At 40.0% G+C, this 17,985-nt stretch overlaps 1 protein-coding gene across 4 annotated transcripts in view; it reads right to left on the bottom strand.

Annotated features, from left to right (window-relative positions):
* Positions 1-17,985, bottom strand: part of ZRANB1 (zinc finger RANBP2-type containing 1) — a 96,087-nt gene that overhangs the window by 35,882 nt on the left and 42,220 nt on the right. For all 4 annotated transcript variants that reach the window (XM_072629009.1, XM_072629007.1, XM_072629008.1 and 1 more), the window contains exon 2: positions 7,516-8,366. In XM_072629009.1, coding sequence (XP_072485110.1) covers positions 7,516-8,329 — 814 coding nt within the window. In that variant the 5' untranslated portion in view covers positions 8,330-8,366. The remainder of the gene's footprint in view (positions 1-7,515; positions 8,367-17,985) is intronic.

Genomic DNA, 17,985 nt, shown 5'->3' with positions numbered 1-17,985 from the left:
AGGACACTGAGTCTTTTTCAAAAGCAGTACACAGCCAGATCACACACAGTTTGTGGTCAATGTAAACTAAGTATGTCATTTGAATTAACATTTTTTATGGACTACTAGTTCGTTTTCTCATCCACATCCCCCCCAAAATCATAGTAGCAACAAGCACAAGAGACTAGAAGGCAGATGGAGCCCCATTTTCACATGTGAATATAATTAACAAGAATTTTTTAAGGAACTTTACTAAAAACTTTCTATGTCAATCTAAAAAAATTTAAACACCTATCATGTGTCAGGCACTGTGCTAAGCACTGAAGATACAAAAAGAGGCCAAAGAGTGCCTAATGGGAGGGACAACGACAATGTGCAAAGCAAGATACATACAGGATAAAGAGTTAATGATTAACAGAGGCGAGGCACTGCCGTTGAGGGTGAGGTTAGGAAAGACATCTGTAGGGGACAGTTTATGTATTCAAGTTTCATAATTTAAGATCTAATGTAGCAAACTGCCAAGATGAAGAGCAGGACAAATTCTGAAAATAACCCAAAGAAACTCGAAGGGGTGGTGGGAGAGTGAAGGTTCGAAGGCTAGGAGAAAATGACAGACTGCATTAAAGAATGGTCAAGTGTCATTATGCCCCACCTCCTCCCACCCCAAGATCCTAAGACACCAAGTACACATGAGGACCTCTCCGGGTCTCCACAAATTCAATCCTGCACTTCACAGCACTTCAGTATCCTCTGCCCCTCAGGCTGGAGAGGGAGAGAGGTAAGGGTCTGCTCTTTGAGGAATGCCCAGGATTGACATATCACCTGGCTGAGCAGTCATCACCCCACTCCTGGCCAGACATTCTTCCTCTCATCTCCCTATAAGCTTCTTTATTATGTGTAGTCTCCCACTGATCAACTAATGAGTAAATGATACCTGACAAAGAGTTCAAATGATAATCTGAAATGATCTCCAACTGTATAGGCTTCTAAGAGTATTAAATTAGACAGTAAAGAGACTACTCCTAACAGTTATTCCCCTCAAATATTGCCATATTTTTGAGGCAGCATGGCATTCGAGAGAGCTGGTCTCAGAGTCAGCAAGATTAAGGCTCAAGGCTCCCCTCCTGACACATACCAGCCACATAAGTCACATTACTCCATGCTCTGGGTCTCTCCAGAACTCTCCAAAGAAGGTGCTCACCTGCATCAGTAGCAGTAGCTTACTCATCCAAAGGTCTGTGATGCCACTGAAATCACAGTGCCAGCCCCCATTCCTACTGATATATTTCAAGATATCATAGATGGAATGAATTCTAGAATATATTTAATATTTTCACAGGATTTCAAGTCACTAATTACACTCACTCTTTGCTTTTTTTTTTTTTTTTTGCATTTTCTTTCTACTCAACTGCACCTCTCTTTGTAATAATCCTGATATCTCAACTGGGCAATTCAACAGCTTTTCAAGAATAAGACACAAGAGTATAGTATTTAAAGAGAAAAATCTAATTAGATGAAAAATAGATAGGTTCTTTTCCCGGTTTTAACAAAGAGCTTAGCCAAACAGAAATTCTTAGGGTCTTTCAGCAGATTTAATCTGGAAGCAGCAAATAAAAACCTAACCCTAAAGAGCACTGCAATTTGTATAACTTTTTTCTTTAAACAACCACAAATTAATAAGCCTATCCCAGCCATCTAACCTACCTTATAAGAATAATTTCATCAACTCCACATGCAGCCATTTTTCAGTCATGTCCAATTCTCTTCCTGACCCTATCTGGGGTTTTCTTGGCAAAGATACAGAGTGGTTTGGCCAGGGTCACACAGCTATTATGTGTCTGAGGCTGAAATCAAAGTCAGGTCTTCCTGCCTTCAGGTCCAGCATTCTATCCACTGTGCCACCTGACTGTCCCAGCAGTACATACAAGATGGATTACTGGCAGGAGCTTGCTGTTGGATCAGCCCGCCTCTAGTTTCTCCCCCCACAATCCTTTTCTATTTAGCCACCAAGGTGATTTTCTTAAAGGTCCAATCATGTCAAGCACCCTACTCAACAAACCCCAGGATCTGCCTAGTGCTTCAGTTTGGTCTTCAAACCCCTTTCCAACAGTCCCTTCCTCCTTCTACCTTACTCCCCCCACTGTGTCTTCTTCAATCTTGGCATCCTTGGCTTCCTGACTGGTCCATGAACAAGACGCTCCATATCTCTCAGCTCCGGACGTCCTCTCTACTGGGGCCCCAGAACTGGAAGGCTCTTCTTCTTCTGCTACAACTGTCGGTCTCTCTGACTCCCTTTAAGTGTAAACTAAAATCCTACCTTCCACAGTAAGACTCTTCCTTCTAGTTAGTTACTTCCTATGTGTCCTGTATAGAGCTCGCTTTGGGTATGTATTTGTTTGTATGTAGTCATCCCTATTAAACTATAGGCTCCATGAAGGCAGGAACTGTTTCTCATCTCTTTTTGTATACCTAGGGCTCAGCACAGCGCTGACACATAGCAGACGCTTAATAAAATGTTTATTGATGGATCAAAGTTATAATTAGCATTCAAAAAGACAACAAAAAATGAGATAGTAGGACAGTACAGTCATGGACATGGACACAGAAGTTACCTGGCAGAAAAACAATGGCAGCAGATAAGACCAATATGATGAGTTCCATTTGATGACAAGAAGCACACACAAAGTCAGTGCACCAAATTAAGAATGAGAAGCACAAGCATGGCTGCAAACCATGCACAGAAAGAACCTGGGAGGAAACAGAAAGCTGGAAAACAATTTTTACAACCAGTGTTTCTATAAAAAATACTCTAAATGACTACTGACTATAGAAAAAAATAAAACTCTGAGGTACCACCTCACACCTATTAATATGACAGAAAAGGAAAATGATAAACGTGGAAGAAGATGTGGGAAAATTAGAACACTAATACATTGTTGGTGGAGCTGTGAACTAATCTATCATTTGGAGAGCAATTTGGAACTCTGCCCAAAAGGCTATCAAACTGTATATAATCTCTGATCCAGCACTGCAAGGTCTGGATCCCAAAGAGATGATTAAAAAGGAAAAGGACCCACATATACAAAAATATTTACAGCAATTCTTTTTGAGGTGGCCAAGAAGTGGAAATTGAGGGGATGCTCATTCATTGGGAAATGGCTGAACAAGTTGTGGTATATAAATGTAATGGAATACTATTGTGTGAAATGATGAGCAGGCTGATTTCAGAAAAACCTGGAAAGACTTACATGAACTGATACTGAGTGAAGTGAGCAGAACCAGGAGAACACTGTATGTAGTAACAGCAACATTGTGAAATGACCAACTATGAAAGACTCAGCTCCTCTCAGTAATACAATGACCCAAGACAACTCCAAAAGACTCATGATGGAATCCAGATCCACATCCAGAGAAAGAACTGATGGAGTCTGAATGCAGATCTAAGCACACTATTTTCACTTTTTTTTTTTTTTGCTTTCTCATGGTTTTTTCCTTTTGTTCTGATTCTTTCATAACATGACTAATGTGGAAATATGATTAATAGGATTACACATATATATATACATACTATATATAAAACCTTTATCAGATTATTTGCTATCTTGAGAATGGGGGAGTGGAGGGAGGGAGGAAAATTTGGAACTCAAAATCTTATAAAAGTGAATGAATGCTGAAAACTATCTTTACACATACTTGGGGGGTAAAAGTATTAATTGAAGAAAAAATAAAGAAAGCAATGGAGCAGTGAAGCACTGAGAGAACTCAAAAGAGCACAAGCCTGGCTAACGACAGTCACAGGATCACAAGATGCATCTGCTCAGAAAGGCAGCATTGAGTCCACCTAACAACTATACAGGTATCACCTGGAGCCATAAGCCTAAACTAAACTGCAGAGCAGTAAGGGAAAGAATGGGAGGCACAGAACAGCTTCCCAGGTGAGCTTCCACACCCGTCTGTGCCTGTAGGTGCTAACCAGGACAACCTCCGAGGAAGTCACTTAACCTTTCCATTTGTCAGTTTCCCCAAGGTAAAATGAAAACACTATTACCATCCCTCAAGACGAGGTTCTGTTAACCTTTTATGTATCCTGGAGCCCTCTGACAATCTGGTCAAGCCTACCAACTGTTTCTCAGAATCACATTTTTAAAAGCATAAAATAGAGTACCTAAGATTATAATGGACATGAATTATGTACTCAAATACTTATCCAAAAACATTTGTTTCCCTAAACTCACAGGCTCTGGAGTTAAGAACCCCAGCTTTCAACGCTGTGAAAATTAAATTTAATTTTACTAAAAATATCAAAGTAACATAACATTTTAAATGGGCCAAAATAATCAGCAAGGTCCCCTGTGAGGAAAAAAAAAACAGAAGACAAACAAAAATATTTTAAAGTCTGGAAAAACATATACACACCATTAACAACGTGTTTTTCAGGCTATTCCATTTTAAATGTATGATTGTATGATAAACAAAAATGAGACATGGGGAGCTGGTAAGAGCACGGCTATTTAACAAGACAACCTCAATGGAACACTTAGTGTTTGGGATCATAGTAAAGTCCTCTATCCTTTTCAATTATGAGTGATAATACCTTCTGTAAATTACCTTACTCTGGAAAGATAACATATAAGCTGAGATGGTCAGTTAGGTTGGGACACTCAATGGTATAGGAGTGGATGAAGAAATAGAGCTTTAAGAAAGTGAAGATCCCAAAGAATCAGGCATCTCAAAAAGGATATAGCCATCAGGGACCACTGTTACAGAAACATGATTTGGGGTTCAACACCTAATTCTAAAGGCATTTCAAGATATCCTCCTATGATCTTGGGTGCAGCTGGATGGAAAATTCAAAGACCTATGAGAACCTTAAGTGGGCACTTATCATGATGGAAAATAGCAAGCAGCCTCAGCTTGCCTGGTGGCTTGGTTCACCCCTAGGGTACAAATTTTCCCTGTATTAGAGAAATGTGGGCTATGGTCACATTTCACCTCTTTGGTGAAAAGGAAAGAAACTGCTCAACTCCTAAGACTAAACTCTAATTTTCTTAAATATAATAATCATCTAGTTTCTACCATTTCTGATGAGACAGTGTCTCTGGTGCCTGTTACCACATGCACTTCCCTCTATCCCCACCCCTACACCTCCTAAAAAACCCTATACATCCAAAGCAGCTGCCAGTCACACAAATGCAGCCCTTTACAATACGTCTTGGAACTTAAGTGAAATTTGTATCCAGTAGTCATCATTCAGAACACTTTCACTCAAAAATGTTGGTGCTTAAACAAATGAGTCTTTCTTATTTCTAGCTAGCTATAGCTAGAAACCTAGTAAAATTTTCTTTCATGGCCTCAGATTTACAAGTTCCACAGCCCTCCATTTGGGAGAAGTTTTATAAACCAATAGCCACATTTATAGATGATAGACCTGAGAAATAGGTAATGTAAGTATGTTTCCTGTCGAACAAATAAGAAAATTGGAGCCTAGAGAAGTGAAATGACTTGCCCAAGGTGACACAGGAAGGCAGTAAACAGGACAGATCCAAGTTCAGACTGTCCTCCAAATACAGTGCATGCTTCCCCTGCACCACAGCTGTCTCAAAAGCAAGCAATCAGTGGGTCTAACAGTGACCCCACTGAGCACAAAAGTGGCATAAAAGAAGGGAAATTCACATGATTTTCTAATACAGATTTCAGAAGGTACTCTGCTTAAGCCAATTCTAGTTGTTAGTGCCAATTTAGTAAGAACTACATTCCTTTTCTTGGATATGCTCAAAACACAACCTCATAGCAGGTGGTCAAAAATACCTGCTGAATGACAACTCCAATCTACAATACTAAGAATCAGACACCACCAGCCACTGAGCTAAATATAAGTTACTTTAGGCTTGGAGCAGGAACTCAGTGGATTCAAAGAGTGGCCCCCCATTCTGGAAGTGGTTCGAAACCTAAAATAAGCTTAACAGAACCTGCTACAGGTCTTGGTGAGAGTACAAAGACTACTGACCAAAGTACGCTTAAGGCAGACAGGGTCCTAGAGCCACTCAAGGAAACAGACTGGTTTTCATGTTTCAGGGAAACAATGAAGTCGTAGAGTTCAATTCATTTCCATTTGTAAGTCCATATGCACAATTGGAAACACTTTTATTTATTAAAGCGTGCAAAAATCACTAGCAACCACTAAGAGGATTTGTTAAGATTATTATAAAAGGTATGTGATTGATTCAAAGGGAAGGACATTGTCTTTTTAGCTCCCTTCTTGTTTTTACAGTCTACCTGTAATTCTTTATCAGTTTCAAAGAAAGTGTCTCAATGACATGAGGGAAGAGCACAGATAAATGGAAAAGAAGCAGGCACTGATTTCTTTTTTGTGTCCCAAACCCACAAACAGGTCTACTCTTTCAAGTCAAAAGCTAGCATATGAAAACCTAAAAAATTTTCAGATGTGTATTACTACTCAACATATACAAATAACTCCATCTTTTCCATTTTTTAAAACATAGTCATGGAATTAAACAATAAAGAAATTAGTCCTAGAAAAAGAATATTTAAAATATCATTTCAGGTAAATTAAGTCTTTCACTTTATATGCAAAGTAAATGGAGGTTCTTTTTTTTTTTTTATAACAGGATTCCCAAGTAGTCACCCCTACCCAAAACAATTTGCACTTTAAAGTGCAGATGTGTAATCTACTCCAAGAAAACTTATAGACCCACATATTAGTAGTTGTGAGATTTCATCACAAAGAATTAATTCACAAGGACAATAAGGAAGAAAATCCTGCTCTCATATTTATTTTTCTTTAACAGCTCTGAGGTCATAGTGCAGACCAAGAAATGCCTTAGGAAAGCACTAAAAACAAAGCACAAACCAGAATTTGATTTTATGGAATCAAACAGCCATAAAAAAGGAGTTTCCTCAAGCTTGTAAATATTTACAATAGGATTCCTATTCCATTAACATCAGCATCTTCAAGGTCAGCATTATGCATACACCATCTCTGAATCACATTTTTGTGTTATTTTTAACATCTGACTAAAGCTTCCATCATCCCAAGATGCTCAGACTGTTTACAAACACTCCCAAACTTGCAGCTGGGCTGTTCCATGGTCACATCTTGTTAGAGTAAACAACATAGCAATTTTGAACACAGGTACATATTTGATACTGATCTGTTTAAAAAAAGTTTCCTTTTTTAAAATTGTACTTCAATAGAAAAGACATGTATTCAATTAAAAATAAGTTGTGATAAATACAGAGGAGGAGGGATTGTGAAAAGAGAAAGATTCAGAAATCTAGGTTCATTCATGCTAGTGAAGGTAGTGAGCAGACTATATAACAGCACATGCATGTTAGTAATAAGGGTAAGAGTGCTGAAGAAAACTGATCCCAGGCTAAAACGTCCAGGTCCATCTTAATGCCCCTTCCCTATTCCTCCGCCCCTTTTCTCCCTGTCCAGCCCCCTTTCCCCTTCTCTCCTCCCACTTTCTTCCCTCTCTCTCAGACCATGCAAATAATGCAGAAACAGGCACTTACCCACACAAGCATTGAGGAAGAGCCAATCAGTCTTTTTCATTCGGTTTTTAATTTGCTTTAGCTTTTTGAAGTCTACTTCAAGCTCCTCCTTGCTGCCAACTGCACCAGCTAATTCAATTCTCTGAAAGTCCATGTTCATGTCCGAGTCTCTCTGAGGTGTGGGAGGAGACCTTCTCTGGCTGTTACCCCCACTGCAGCCTCCTCGCCACCGAGTTCGGTCTTGTTCATTGATTAGCGAAGAAGCTTCTTCCGTCTCTGCCAGTTCGATAGCTTCGATGTTGTTAGGCCTGGGATGATCACAAACCACACACTTTCTGGCCTTGGCCCAGTTTTCATATGTACAAACGGAACAAGTCCAATGCTGTGTCCGTGTATTCAGTTTATTTCTATCATTGTACTCCTCACATGGATCAACTGAAGAAGGGGCTGGCCTTGGGCCTGATCCTGACGACTGAGGAGATTCTGTGGGACTCCTGGTCCTACGCTGGGACAAGCACTGGGTACATCTGATCGCTCTTGGCCAGTTCAAATATGTACACATATGGCATGACCATTTATTAGCATTTTCCACAGTGTATGATGACTTCACTCTTGGTCTTGCACTGGAATCTGGACATATCAAAGGGCTGCTTCCTCCTTCACTAACAGAAGGATCCCAGTCTCTACCAACATCACTCGAACCACTTTTAAAGGGATCTTCAGTAATAATTGTTCCACTTGGTCTTTGGGCACGACACATGGTGCACTTGATTGCAGATGGCCAATTTTCATACGTACAATATTCACAAGCCCACTTAATTCCACGTTCTGACATTGTGCACTTTGTGAAGTGAATTATGTCAGGCAGGAAGCTATAAATAATTAGAATATGATTACTTACGGATAATGACTGCAAAACAATTTCACCTTTGAAAGATGTTGACAAGTTACAGATATCTCAAAAAAATAACAAGTTTCTTAAAATTTGTATAAAAAAATGAACCACCCCCATTTCAGTTATGAAATTTTAGGAAAGTTTTAGAGAAAAGTTTTGGCCTCAAATGCAATAAAAGTTGTATTTCAAAAACTATGTATGGGTATAAAGAAAGGAAGTATACACAGAAGAAGAATTTTCACTACAAATTACACAGGAAGGAATGGTTTTAAAAGGGAATATACTAAAGAGGGGCAGCTTTCAATCAAGATACAATAGTGCTTTCAAAAGTACCATTCCTAAAATACTTGCTTGTAAAGTTCATAATTAAGCAATAAAAAATTACAGATGCTACAGCTCTTTTAGAAACAAAACTCCTAAAAACTACAATTTCTGATGTAAAGAGAAGAGGCCTTAAAAGTAGATTACAAATAGAGAGAATATATATTTATATACACACACATATACATACACACACAGACATACAACATATATCATATACAAGAATATGTGCACACACACACACACACACACACACACACACACACTTTTCAGAATGGACAATCAAGAGTCTTAGATGCAAGGCAGGAAGACGGGGAAAGATGGATGAGATAGCTATATAAAGTCCCTGCTACATTTTTTCCAAATAATTAAAACACTATTAAGTATGTCCTATATCAAACACTAAGATTTCAAAAAGTAAAAAACTATCAATTCCATTATTGCTTTAGTTCAATTCAATCCACCCACCATTTATTTGTCTAAGATACTGAGGAATCTTGCTAAGGGGATATAATGTGAACCCACAGATAATTCACTATTTCTCCTATCAGATATGCTAGAAAGATGGGCCTCATCTGTAAAATGATGCAGATGATGTTAGGATGTGATTCTTTGTCATTCATTAAGTAGTACAACTTTAAAATCTGAGACAGGCAGGGCTCCCTGTCTTTCTAACTAAGCTAAGGAAGAAATTCAGTATCTGAGAGCTAACCTTTACATGGCCTGAGAAGTGTTTACTGAGCATAAAAGGAGGTTACTTTCACTGGGATAATCAAACTCATGCCACTTTCCCAAGACTACTGATAACCACTACAAACAGCACTAAGTCTAAGGAATTCTAAGCATACTAAAAACACATTCAGTCTACTAAAATCCTACTTTGGTGCTTCAGGATGACCTAGAGAAGATCCTGGGTTTTCAAAGGGGAATGCAAATATAGCAAGACTTCTCAAGCTGCAAAGGCTTCACCCTAAGAACCTATGTTCAAGAACTAGTTCAGATAAATCAGAAAAGCCCCATCACCAACTTAGTCAAAGGAGATGAAATAAACATTTAAACTACAGCAACTCTACTAAGTTGCAAAGTAGTTATATATCAGTGGAAAATCTCCAACACCTTTAAAATGACAAATCTTTTGAACAATTAAGCAATTATCCTTTAAAAAAAAAAAAAAAGGATCACAACCATGAAAAACTTCCATTTTTAAGGAGAATGGTAACTAATTTTGCAACAGAAAAAAGCACTGGATTTTAAAGCCAAAGAAGCTTGATTCAAATACCCAGTTACCTTTCATGTAACTTAGATCATTTACCATGAGCCTCAGCTGTTTCCTCAGTCATAAAATGAGATGAGGATAGTACTTGCATTACCCTATCTCACAAAGCTGTCTGAAAAAACACATATAATGCACATAATGAGCTTTTTAAGCTATAAATGTAATGACAGCATGCAGTTATAAACAATCCAAACAACCCTTCTTGCTACTTTCTCAGTAAAAGAAGGTGGGTAGACAAGATGACAGCTTTAAAGCTGTGGTCCTACTTATGATCTTGAACTCCTTAAGTCTCTGCCTGGAGTCACCTCCCCGGCTACCAAGAGATGCTGGGGAGGCAGTTGGAATTAGAGACGAGCAGAGAAATGTGGATTCTTTCCTGAGTATCAATCAGATCTTACTATGGGAGCATCCATGCCCTTTTCTACGCACCTATTTCCCAAATATTCACTATTTTAAAAATCGCTTCTGACTACACATGCAAAATCTCTATCAAATTGCTTGACTTCACAAAGAGGGGAGTAGGGAGGGAGAGAGAGACTTTGGTACTCAAAATTTTCAAAAGTAAATGTTAGAAATTGTTTTACATGTAGTTGAGAAGAAAACTAAAAGACTGCTTCAGAACCAGTCAGAGTATATTTAAAAGACAGCCACTCTTAAGGTTTCAATGTCCAAACTTTCGCTTTCAACGTGATCACTGGTCTGACTTCTAAATCTTTCTTTTATTCTAACAGAGACAAGATTACATCTTCAAGTGAGCTCAAAAAGACACACCACAGATGCCCTCCATGGTTCAGAACTCTGAAGAGATACTTCTGCAAAGAGAACCAGACCGGAGTTTCACTTCAAACGTCCAAATGGATCTAAATTTCGATCTTTTACCACCACTTTAAGATTAAACCTATTCATATCTTCTTGTTTAAGAATGACCTAGGATATCTGTAATCTAAAGTTAACATGACTAAACAGTCTAGCAAAATTAAGCCAATGTCTTTAAATTCAGTATTATATCTACTTACAGGTAGGATTTAGGATTATAGTGAATATTAATAAGAGTAGTGACACGTCAACTGATTATCAGCGTTAATGGAGGAGAAAAAAATAGAAACGCATCAAATGAGTAGAGAAAGGCAGCCCAAAACTATACTGAATGGAAATGAATTTCAATTGTACTACAATGAACTCCCACAAAAGTGCATCATCTACCCATCTACAGAAATGACTAAGGCAGGTCCCAGAACGACAAGTCAAAGCTACAAAAGAAATAAACCAGACAGTCCCATAGCATCATCTCAGGAAACCTCATGAAGGGAAGTCACTCGCCAAAAATCACTCAGCAAGGTACTGAAAGACAGGACAAGAAGCTATCACGTTGACTTTAAGTGTTCAGTTTCTTTCATTCCATTTCACGACATTGACAGCTAACAATAACGAAGTCAAGGGCTGATGCCTCCATCAGAGAAATCATCCACCATCCCTTGCTCCCAGGCCTTCCATACAGTTCAGTCTCCGGGAGAGATGCAATGTGTTCATAGCAAAACAGAAATGGGATATATAGGAAAGGATTTGCCAAGCGACTGGGACAATCGGAAAAGTCACTTTGAAGGAGGTGGAAGTTTCCCTGGCACTGAAGGGAGCTATAAGTCCCAAGAGACAGAATAGAAGAAGGAGGGCATATCTCAGGCCACAGTCTGTACAAAAGCATGGCGGTGGGAGATGGAACGTTATGTATGGAGTCCCACAAGAAGGGTAGTCTGGCTGCAGCACACACTCCATGTAATCAGCTTGGAAAGGCAGAATGAGCCAAATGTGGCAAAGTCCAAACCTACTTTTGCCACAAGTAATTTCACAACTTTGCAGCTTGGTCACACTCATACACTCTCACACAGTCAGACTTCTCCCTAACAACACTCAAGCAAAACCATTTTTAGATCTCCATTGGGACCTCAGAGGCATCCAGCCCAACTACTCTCATTCAGAGAAGGAAGAGGACTTCCCTAAGGTCACACAGCACCAGAGGTCAGAAGAAAACCAGTCTTAAAAAGTTTTAAGCAAAAAGTGATACCAGCATATAACATACTAACACCTACTCTGTCAGAAAAGGAAATGAATTAGAACTTTGGGGGAAAAATTTTTATGCCAGAACATCAGCAATGGACTTCATTTGGAGTTACCTGAGAATATGAGCACCTGCAAGAATGAATAATAAGACAGCAAAGAAAATCAATTTTGCTCCTGCATGAAATTTTGCATTTACTAAAAGGAAATGTAATGATCAAGACACTTTCTCCCAGATCACTTAATATAAGTAAAGAAAAAGACATAAATTTCTTCAGCACTGTTATAAAATTTAGGTAAAACTGGATATTAATAATACTTAATTATTTTCATTTCAAATTAACGTATAAATTCACCTGAGTGAATCTAAACTAAAATTACAGGCCAGATTATCTTGTACAAGAAACATAGCTTAGCCCTGAAAAATGGCTGATTCATCAAATGTTCTTCAAACGAAATCAAATCTCCACAGAACAAACAGCCTGGGCACAAGATGGAACTGAATGGAACTTGTCCCATATACTCCCCACTATCTAATCTTCTATCTCTCTATCTATTGGCTTCTTTCCCACTGCCAACAACGCCAGGTCTCCCCCAAGCTTCAGAAACTCTCATTCAGTTTCTCTCAATATCTCTCCATTTATCCTCAGCCAAACTCCAGGAAAATGTATATTTTGCAATCTACCTTCTAGAAGACCAGACAGAGGAGGGGGAGGGAACCTGGGACCACTAGTACAGCCTCAAGGACAGCCCTTTGACTGAATCCAAACTACACAGAACAAATCCCCTTAATGAAAGAACTTGTTCTGTGAAACTTGGGCTCAGTCAAAAGGCTGCACCCAAGGACCTAGAAGGCCACAGGTTCCCCACCCCTGATCTAGACCAACCACTCAGCTGAGACTGCTCTTAAACATCTCTCCAGTTACAAATGTAATGGTCTCCCTTTCAATTCTCATCCTTCTCGAGCTCTCTGCATATCCCAAACTGGATGTCCCACTGACATCTTCAACTCAACATGTCCCAAACTGACATCATGATCTTTCCACCCAAACCCTGCCCTCCCTTCCCAACTTCCCTTTTACTACTAAGGGCATCCTCCTGGTCACCCAGACTTACACCTCTGGTGTTATCCTCAATTCTTCCTCTCTTTCTCACCAAGCCTTCCCCATGGCCAATCTGTTGCCTCATCTTATCCTTCCTACCTTTGTAACATCTTGTACACACTGCCACCCCCCACACTCCTGTACAAGCCCTCCCTACCTCACACCTGGACAATTGGCTGACCTCCTTGTCCTATAGCTCTGCCTCCTCCAACTACCCACATTAAAGGGCAAGCCCCACATCACCCCGTACACACACCCAGGCAGGAAATTCCAGTGGCTCTCTATCACCTCCAGAATCAGATAAAAAAATGCTCTGTTGGTTCTCAAGGCCCTTGATAACCTCTTTCCCCACCTATGAATGTCCAGTCTTCTGTACTCTATTCACCATTCTGTAAACCTGTGTTCAGGGACATCGGCCTCCTTACTGTTCCTTCCACAAAATGCTCCCTATGTCCCCACTCTCTGGCAGGCTTCCATACCCAGAATGCTCTTTCCTCTCCCAGCTTACATGACTTCCTTCAAGTCCCATCTAAAATCCCACTTTCTATGAGCTAGGTGGCCCTGTGGATAGAGTCCTGGGTCTAGGGTCAAGAAGATACAAGTTCAAATTTGACCTTGGATACTTATTAGCTGTATGACACTGGACAAGTCAGTTAACCTGTTTGCCTCATCTGTAAAATGAGGATTATAACATCATCTACCTTAATGGGGTTGTTGTGGGGATCAACTGAGATAATATATGGTAAGTGCTTGGCACAATGCCAAGAACATAGTAGGGCATTATATAATATGCTTATTCTTGTCCATCATCCTGCCCCTTCCCAGTTCCCTTCCCCTCCACTGATTATCCCTCTCTAATTTGTCTTGTTTGTACACAGTTGTTGTTGGCATGGTACCTCTCCCAAGAGACCAAGATCCCTGAGAGAAGGGACTGTTCTTTTTGTCTTTTTTGAATCCCAGGGCTTAGTACAGTGCTTACAATAGGGTAGGCACTTAATCAATACTTACTAATTAAAAGTAATCTCCCTTCTCATTCACAGCCACCTCTCCCCTCTCGCTTACAGCCATGGCACTCACCTTGACTACTCCAATATCCTCTATAACACATCCCCCTCTGCCTCCTTCCTAATATGTCTCCACTGCTCTAACTTCCATGGTACCTTAGGTCTCTAGGATCAAACAGAAGATTCTTGGGTCACAGCCTGGCCACAACTATCCCATCTCACATGTCACTGGACAAACTCGGCCTTAAACAAACAGCACTCCAGTTCCCTTGCACTAGCTGCCCAACATGGCTACAAATCATTCCCTTCTGACCTTAAGCTCACAGAATGTCTTCTTTCCTTCAGGATTCAGCTTTAACACCACCTTCTTCTATATAGGGCCTCTCCTGATGTCCCATCACCCCTCTGAAAGCTGGTGCCCTCTCCCCCTAACTATCATGATGAAGTTCTGTATATGACTGTATCTATACTTATTCTCTCCTTCAATAGAATGTAAGCTCCCTGAAAACAAGGAATGTTTCATTGTAGGCACAGCACCTGGCAACGAGCAGGCATTTCATGAACCCTTGGGTAATTAGGTGGCACAATGGACACAGCTCCAGACCTGGGGTCAGGAGACCCTGTGCTCAAATTTAGACTCATCACAAATAGGCTGTGTGACCCTGGGCAAGTCATTTAACCCTGTTTACCCCAGTGCCTTCATCTGTAAAATGAGCTAGAGAAGGAAATGGCAAACTACTCCAGTATCAAAAGACCCAAATGGGGGTCACAAAGGATCAGACACTCCTGAAATGACTGAACCATAACAAAAAATAAACTCTTCCTGATAAAGGAGTCATCTCCTTTGGACTTTTGGAATCAATTTCTCCTCTCTTCATATGAAGATCTCTAAGCCCAGGCTTCCTTTCTCTCCTGAGATCCAGTCCTATATCATCAACTGATTACTGACCATTAGGAAGTCAATATCCCAAGGGCACCTCAAATTCAACATAAAACAGAACTCTTCACCTTCGCCCCCAAACTTTATCATTGACCTAAATTCTACACTTCTTTTGAAATCACCAGCATCCTTCCAACTACCTTCAGTATTTTCTACACCTTGTTGTCCCTCAGTCCCACACCCAATAAAGTGCTCTGTCTTGTGGACTGGCTTCCCAGTACCTCTTCCTGGCCTCTCCACCCCCACTACTGTAATAGCCTCCTCTTTGGCCTTCTGCCTCAAGTTTCTCTCCTCTCCAATTCTGCTAACGTGATACAGCTAAGGTCCATCCCCCTTCCACACTGCTCTGATACACTGCGATGGCCTCTCTGTCATTTAAAACCCTTCATAACACAGTTACAGATCCTATGCTCAAAACAAACCGGACTGTTACTCCTAGCACCTTTCCACAAGCTCTCCCTCCCAGTGGTCAGAATCCGCTCTCTCCTGAAGCCTGAAGCCTCCTTCACAGCTGTCTCAGACCAGATGCCCCTTCCTGCCTGATGCCTCAATGCCTCTCCTGTCCTTTCTAGTTCCTAGTACTACCTCCCAAATCATGTCATACAGGTTCTGTATTGACTTGTGTCCAGGGTATTTCACCCAAAAGAAAATAAGCCCTGTTAGGGCAGAAACTAATATATTTTTGTGTTTGTGTAACACGGTAGAGATGTAATGAACTGCTCACAGTACAATTAAAAGAATGCCTTTATTGTTGGAGGGCCAGTAGAAGGTCAATTATTAGTATAACTGTGAAGTCATTCAACAATTCTGGAAATCAATTTGGAACCATGTTCAAAAAGTCATCATCAGTTTGTTTTTTGCAGTAGCAAAGAACTAGAAATAAGGTAGATGAACAATTTATATAGTATATCAATGTAAAAGAATTTTATTACACTGTAAGAAAAGATGAAAGGGATGGATCCAAAGAAACCTGGGAAGACTTGTGTGTGAACTAATGCAGAATAAAGTGAACAAAAACCAGCATACAACTACAGTAAAGTAACAGAAACAACTTTCAGAGCATTAGGAACTCTCATCAATGCGCCATCAATCATAACTCCAAAAATAATGAAGCATACCCCCTATTTCTGAGTGGAGAAGTAATGGACTCTGGGCAGAATTAAACATATTGTTTCAGACACATCTCACATATAAATCTATCTTGCCTAACTATACTTTTTTTTTTAAACAAGAGAGGGTAGAAGTTTAGTAGTGAACATGGAGACAAGCAGGGAAGGGTTGCTACTATCATATTAAATCTAATATACACTTTTAAAAAAACAAGCTACACATAAAAAAAAGATTCATTAACAATCATCATTTTCTTCTTTATATAATTAAATGTTATGTTTAAGTTCAGAATGAAAATGAAAAAAAAAATTTAACACTGGCATTGGAGTCATAGAACCTTGGTTCAATCCACCTCCTTCAACTACCTGTGCCAGGCCCTAGCTTCCTCATCTGTAAAAACAAGGGGCTGATGTGAGGTCCTTTCCAGTTCTAGGTTTGAGATTTGATAATACAATAACATACTTAACCTTAATTGGATATCTGTGTAACCTTAACATACACTGAGAAAGAGACAGCATATCAAGAAGCCCCCAGTACACTAGAAACTAAGCCTATCCTATCTCTCTCAGCTGCTAGAGCATCTAAAGAAGTCACAACTGAGTGTAAATCACTGGGCTAAAAATCCTCACCCACCCATCAGATGCTTAAGAAGCAGAATGGAAGAAACTATTTTAATCGGATTTCAACTACTGAGAAAGAAGTACCAGAACAAACATCCTTTACAGCTTAAAGTATAAGGGATGGACTCTGACATCCAGAACAGGTATACATTTTGCATAAATTTAAGAGTATGTGTATTTATGTAATATATACATACATAGTTGCTCCCCAAACTAACTCCACCTACTTCACAGCAAGCACTGTTCTATTTTTGTCTTCTTTCCTGTGGTACACCCAGGTAAGTGCTCCATAGATACCTGGTGTAATTCCGCTGAACCAGGTCTGCCTCTGGCTAGAGGCTCCCTCCTTCTTGAAGATGTAAGCCCTCTATCACCTGATTTCAATCAACTTTTCTATAGGTATTTCTCACCCTTCTCTCTCACATCAATCTCCGCCCAGACTCAAGTTGAAGGGGAGTGGTCAAGCAGAGAGAGTACAGAGTTTGGAGTTCAGAAACTTGGGTTCATATTCTACTCCAGATGATCATTGCCATTTCCTCAGCTGTAAGATGTGCTACCCCTCATTCTAACTACATCTCAAAATTTCTGGAGAGACTGCTTTGCCTCTTAGAAATGTCAGGTATTAATACTGTTAAGGAAAAAATTCTCTATTCATCTTTTGAGAGGTTCTCACTTCTCAAATCTCTTTGAACTGGATCAGATTCAAACCCATATTGTGTGTGCCAGGTACCAAGCACAGTTCTAAAAGTAGGTATAATCTAGCCTCTCTCCAGAAAATGAGACACATTCAGCTCTCCATACAAACTCCTTGGAAACTAGAATTGGAGCCTAAAGAGCCTCTGACACACATCAGGGGATGCTGGGCACATCGTCTCATGGTTTCTCAGGGCACCCAGGGGCTGAATGCCAGGCAAAGGTAGATGGAGTTTCTTCCTAGTCCAAGAAGGCAGCTGAGGGCACCAGGGTACACAGAATGCTGGGCTTGGACTCAGGAAACCCTGAGTTTAAATCCAACCTCAAGCACTAGCTCACAACTATGACCCTGGGCAAGTTACCTCCCCTCTGTTTGTCTCAGTTTCCTCATATGTAAAATGGAGATAATAACAGCACCTACAGGCCACAGTTGTCATGAGGATCAAATGAGATATTTGTAAAATGCTTAGCACA

The sequence above is a fragment of the Notamacropus eugenii genome, chromosome 1 (genome assembly GCF_028372415.1).
Source record: "Notamacropus eugenii isolate mMacEug1 chromosome 1, mMacEug1.pri_v2, whole genome shotgun sequence".
NCBI lineage: Eukaryota > Metazoa > Chordata > Mammalia > Diprotodontia > Macropodidae > Notamacropus > Notamacropus eugenii.
This window is presented reverse-complemented; position numbering and strand designations above follow the sequence as displayed.